This window comes from Eptatretus burgeri, chromosome 1 (assembly GCF_056783735.1).
Source record: "Eptatretus burgeri isolate ZD-2024b chromosome 1, Ebu_testis_v1, whole genome shotgun sequence".
In the NCBI taxonomy this organism is placed as follows: domain Eukaryota; kingdom Metazoa; phylum Chordata; class Myxini; order Myxiniformes; family Myxinidae; genus Eptatretus; species Eptatretus burgeri.
Genome location: NC_140961.1, coordinates 94,718,499 through 94,724,498, shown reverse-complemented (window position 1 = coordinate 94,724,498; position 6,000 = coordinate 94,718,499). Strand labels below are relative to the sequence as shown.

General features: G+C 42.7%; 1 protein-coding gene across 3 annotated transcripts in view; it reads right to left on the bottom strand.

The window, feature by feature from the left end:
* The window catches only part of LOC147034981 (protein CASP-like), a 71,260-nt gene that overhangs the window by 2,232 nt on the left and 63,028 nt on the right, over positions 1-6,000 (bottom strand). Inside the window, exons 17-22 of one of the 3 annotated variants that reach the window (XM_085891910.1) lie at positions 5,266-5,345; positions 4,755-4,871; positions 4,521-4,604; positions 4,294-4,350; positions 3,794-3,874; positions 3,555-3,619 (exon numbers count right to left, since the gene is read on the bottom strand). In XM_085891910.1, the coding sequence (XP_085748036.1) occupies positions 3,555-3,619; positions 3,794-3,874; positions 4,294-4,350; positions 4,521-4,604; positions 4,755-4,871; positions 5,266-5,345 (484 nt within the window). Of the gene's footprint in view, positions 1-3,554; positions 3,620-3,793; positions 3,875-4,272; positions 4,351-4,520; positions 4,605-4,754; positions 4,872-5,265; positions 5,346-6,000 lie in introns of those variants that run through there. The other 2 variants (XM_085891918.1, XM_085891927.1) reach the window with 2 other exon arrangements.

Below are 6,000 nucleotides of genomic sequence, written 5' to 3'. Positions count from 1 at the left end.
TACCGATCCTTCCCGTCGATGCGTCGCTTCCCCGAGGAACCACCTCCAAGATGAGGCCAATGAGTCGCACCAAGCGGAGAACAAAGAGCTCCACGAACCAAGAAGAGCCAGCAGAGCAATCAGCTCAACTCTCTTCCGATGAACAAAGCCTCTCACAACATGAACCAAGAGCAAGAAGCCACCACCAGCAGCTCGAGCCGAGCAACCAGCTCAACTCTCTTCCGATGAACAAAGCGAGGACCAAGAACTCCGAGCCGAGTAGAACCCAAAGGCCTGCTAAAAGCCAAGCTGAAGCAAAAAGCTTACGAAAAGCCTCAAGCAAAAGCAGAAAGCCTTCAAAAAGCCTCCAAACAGCCTCGACCCGAACCCAAGCCAAGCCAAAGCAGAAGCTGAAGCTCGACTGAAAGGCCACCCAAACAAAGCAGAGTATCCCTTTTTTATTCCTATCCGCCCCTCCCAGCGTGACTCATGCCCTCGTGATCCATCCCCCACTCATTCACGGGTGGGAGGGAGTTGTTGACGTCATGAATCACGGGACGGGAGGGCTCGTCTTCCTCTTCATAGAAGAGGGGGAGGGGCATCTCCATTGTCTTATGATCGCTCCCGAACTATTAAATTGAATCGCGCAGCGCACTTAATTGATTTCTGCCCATTAAACAATGGAAGGTGAACTATCTGGGGAACATGAACTTATCAGCATAACTGAGCTCAAGGAACCTGTATGTTGAGTGCGATCAAATTCCCAAATTCGTAACAATATATATATATATATATATATATATATATATATATATATATATATATATATATATATATATATATATATATATAAAAAAACATGGTCTGGTCTCATGAAAGAGTGATTACACAGAACAAATCGGGACACTACATAACAAAAGGAACAGCAGGAGAAATGGGAAACACCAACAGCAAGGCGAAGGGAGAAAGTAGACAGAGACGGACAAAAAAGGGATGCAGGTAACGATGAGGGGTAAGGGAAAACGCAAAGGGTGGACAAAATAGATACATAAGCAAAATTGTGTTTGACGAGTTTGTGATTTTGTCAATGTCTTGGGAGAGGGAAGAGGCTGCTGTCTGTCTGTCTGTCTGTCTGTGTGTGCGTCAAAACGAGGAAAGAGGTCACGGTAGAGTGTAGTCATCAGCTAAGAGATAAGTAGGATTTTCCAGAGTGTCAGTGAGATCACTGATGAAGATTAGGAATACGATGGAGTTAAGAACATTGCTTTGGGGTACTCCAACCTTTGCAAGGAGAGGAGATGACAGGTTTCCGTTGAGAGCCACACATTGTCTGAAAGTGGAGGAAGTCAGGAATCCAAGAGTGGGGTTGGCCTTGGATTCCAGAAGCAGACAGTTTGGAGAGCAAGGTGAGATACCAGACTGCATCAAATGCTCAAGGTGTGTCCAGAGAGACAGCCCTGATCTCATGTCTGAATTTGAGGACCTCCCCCATTGTTGGGAGAGAATAAGGAGCATGTCCAAGGTAGAGTGACCAGGTCTGAATCAGAAATGATGATCGAAGATGAGGCTGTTGGAGAAAAGGAATGATTTTATATCAACTGTGATGATGGATTCCATGAACTTGCTGATGATTGGAAGTACAGAAACCTGTTTGGGCTGTCGTGAAGAGGATCCGTTTTTGCACCTTTTCATATAATGCTGTGATGTTTGCCGATTTCCAATTTCCCAGGTGGATATAGGCGACCAGTCCTGAAGTGTTTCGGGTTGGGGGAGCACAAATTTAGAAGCAGGTCACACTTAGGGGCCTGTGAATAGTGAAGAATGGGGTCTGACATATCGATGAGCCAGGCACCAGGTCCTGAATGAGATGGCATCACAAAAAGATGTCGCGGTGAATCATTTGATCAATCACCGCAAGAAATACCACAGCACCAACAGAGAGCAAATAACACAACCAAATATTTCAGCCGTGTCCACGCAAACCTACTCCTTACTACTAATCCACGATATTGGACGGATTAACTACTGTAATCTGAAACTTCAATTTCGTTCACACACAGACAGCTCGGCTCTTGAAACTTCGGATTTACTCTGGACTTGTGTTTCTGTGTGAACACACCTTTACAATGGCATCATAATTCATTAGCTGTGCTGGTAAAACAGACTTGCACGAACAAAACAACAACGTATCAAAGTCACAAATGGAGTTCTAAAAAAGAAGAATGCATGTGATATGTGCATCTTCAAATGAAGCATAAACAGCAACATTTCGTTCGTACGTATGCAGCACCAGGCTGCATGGTAGCATCATTGGGTGAGGGTGTGGCTGTGCCGCTGATGCAATGCCATCTGCTGGTTTTGGCAGGAATTTGGAATTTGTTCACAGTGCCGGTGATAGCTTGCCGCTGCTTCACAAAGGACACTGTGGGATATTTAATGGCCACCAACGAATGCTGGCAGACAAGATTCCCGTTTACCATCCATCTGAGGGTTGGCACACACATTGAATCACCATGCGTGTGAAACACCAGGATGACAGTTTAAAGCTGGGTTGGGGTTCGAACCCAGACGAGACAGCATCGAGGTGAATGTGCAACCCTTGGGCCGAGGCCATCCTGTAAGAATAATAAGAAGAGTGAGGGAATAAAAGATACACGCCATCAGCCTGAGGAGGGTTTTTTGTTTACCCAATTGAAATCAATTGTTGGAGAACTGATGCCATTGCTGTAAAAGGTGACTTTCTTCTTGGGATGCATGTGACAAATCACTCGGATGTGGTGTGGGTAGTCTTATTATAAACACCACCATCATCCCAGAATCTCGAGCTATATAATGTTGATTTACCAAAATAATTTGTGTGCCGTTTGCTCTGACAGATGCATTTTGAACATTGAATCAATTGAGGCTGAAACCATTTAGAACCAGAACAGCACTCGGTTGAGTGAATACCTCCACCAGGCTAAACAGTTTACGTTTCATCTTCCACTAATAGGCCGGCTCTGCATCCCGACCTGAACCAAAATCTGATCGGCTTGTTCTCGTCACCTACCCAACTCATCCATCAAGTTTTGTCATAACCTGTCCGCAGTGTTTTGAAACGTCATGCTATACATCATTTTAAGTACCATTTCTCAATGGTGAAGAATCACTTAAAATTAAAATAAATTCCAGTGTTCACCAAAAACTTTTTGAGATATCCTGCTCACAGCCAAACGGGTGAATACTACCTTCGATGGCAGAAGGAACGATTGATATTCATTCTGCTTTAATAATGAGGTTTATAAACGTCCGCTGTAAATTTTTACTTTGTCGGAAGGCAGGTCATTAAATTCCCAGTCGAGAAGCTGTGATTCTGTTTTAGCAAATTAGGCTTTGGAAACTGTTATCCTTTTGTACTCCCCCCCCACCCCCCATTCACACAGACTTGAACCTTTTAGGAAATAAGAAAAGCACCATATTATTTCATGATCAAAGGGAACCTTGCATTTAACGTCAACGTGGGTTTTTAAGCAAAAGCTGAAGGTGGTAAAACTTTGAAGTACCACTGAGGAATTGCAAAAAATAAAAAATATTACCGTTGAGCACAAAAGGTAGAGCAATCCCGCTCAATGCTCTCACTCCATGCAGCACGATAAAGTACCTGGTGGAGAGTGGAGGGAAAGGGTTTACACAGGGTGATGAAAGAAAGAGGAAGACGGTAAACCAATCAGCTACCATCCATCAGGATTACCATTTCAAGCCATTCTTATCTTAACTGCTCCATCTAACCCAGTCTTTAAGCCCTGCTGTTACCTGTCACCTATCACGGCCTTACCAGGAAGATGAGGAGATGCAGTAAAAGTGTGTAGAGAAAAAGCGCTGATCGTGCAGTTTTGCTGTTTACGACCAACCGGCCCTGCAAACAAATTTTGAAATTTATTTTTTGTTTTTTCCCCCATTTTTAAACGTTTGTAATCTTCCTCACAACAAAAGTAGATGGATTCAGATTGAAACACAAAAATGCACCCAATTCAATTAAGGAAGGCATGACATTTTCAAACCAGGCAAAACCTGAAGGCCCGAAGGCCACCACAAGGCCTCATTATGAGGACGATAAAGTTTGACGTCCACAAAGCTTCACAAGGGATATGAATGCAGATGTGTGGTCGCAAGGATTGCACGAGGGCCGATCAACAACGCACATTGGGTTTTGATTGTCACATTTCCATCGTTATGGGTTGAAAATACATTTGATCTCGCAACCTAAATATTTGTTGCAGAAACCCTGACTACCCCCCTCTCTCCTCCATTCACCAGTCAGCCTGCTGGTCTCACCAGGCCAAGTGTTGCCTTGTCCCAGGGAGTGAGATTTGTATAACGTCGCTGTCTTTCCTGCAGAAAAAAGATTAATAAGTGCACAAGCTAAAATAAATAATAGTAATAAATAAAAGGGAGTAAATAAGCCTGAACATATCAGTTTTATTTTCAAACCACAAAGCATTTTTAAATTTTAAAAAAAGGTTTTTACTCATGGCAACTTCATATAAGAAGTAAGAAGTAACCTGGCGGCTGAAGGAACTGAAAGGGTCCAGATTGGCTTCATACTGCACCCGGTATCTCTGCTCCCTCTCATTGCTTCCTTTCTCCTGAAAAGTCAAAGTAGATTACCGATGTAGGAACAAATCAGACAAAATAATTACAGGAATTTTTTTAAAATGAAAGAAAGTGTGCCGACAGATGAGAAAATTCAACTTGCTGGATTGGCAAAATAGGAGACAGACGATACGAGTACGAACCTGGCTGGAGTAACCTTGCAAAAATTGAATCTTGCCATACAAAGCAACGTTGTCAGCACGCAGAGACTCCACCTCTTGCTGGACACCTTGAAGTGTTTGTCTGTGTTTCCTGCATTCCTGCACCCAGCCATGACTTCACATTCTCCAAGAGGCAATAAAAAAAATGGTATCCAACACAGATGTTACAAAATACTCGTCTTTGTGATGTTTGCGTTGGTCTGTATTGGTGGACAAGATAAACAACGGATCTCATAGACTATCAACTAAAAATTGACAAGAGCGTATTTACTGCCATGGGAGACGAAGTGACCGACATTGACTTGGTCCTTTTATCAGAGCAAAATACATATATATATATATATATATATATATATATCTGACGAAGGGCTGGTGTTTGAAATGTCAGGCACGTCACAATTATCACTGCACTACAATCATGCCACAGACCTATAGTTTCAAATCTGTCAGACAAAGAGCCGAATAACAATTCTTTTTAGAATGCAGTCCTCACCGCCTCAAGCTCCTGGTTTTTCTGACGAAGTCGCTCTCTCTGGTTTGTTACTATTTCAAGAAGAGGCTGGGGTGATTGAGCTGAAAAAGAAAATTCCCAAATTATAAATTACATGAAGCTAGCACAATTGGCAACTCAGAGATTGACGGAAGCATGGCCTTGCATTGTTTTTGTCAGCACAGAATGGCAAGGCGCATTCCCCGTCCTTTTCAGAAAACGTACCCCAGACTTTGAATTTGCACTACATTCCAGATTACAACCTTCGGCTCATTTGCTGCTCTCAGCTCTGCCTTTTTGCATTACAAAATCGGTCTGGAACATTTGCTCGAGGTGAAAGTAGGAAATTTTCTGGATCACAGACTTCAGTTGCTCTCCTACTTCAGACATTACTGCCCCCCCCCCCCCAGCCGCCACCCCAACAACCACTCTTTATCACTCTTCATCTTTTATTATACCTCATATTAAATTCTAGTAAATAGTGCAAAATTCAAACAATGCATGCATTTGGTTTCACAACAAAGGACCAGGATTCCCCAATTCCACAATTCATTTTCTGGACACTTATAAACCTTAAAAAAAATCTTCTCGGTTTTATATCTTTTGGTTTGTTTATACAGTCAGCCATTATTCTTGCCCTCTTGCTCAATTCCTTTAAAATTACAATCTATCATTCTGACATGCACTTTCATGAAAATATTCAATCAAGGCCTAAAATACCGAAGTATGCAAGGAACC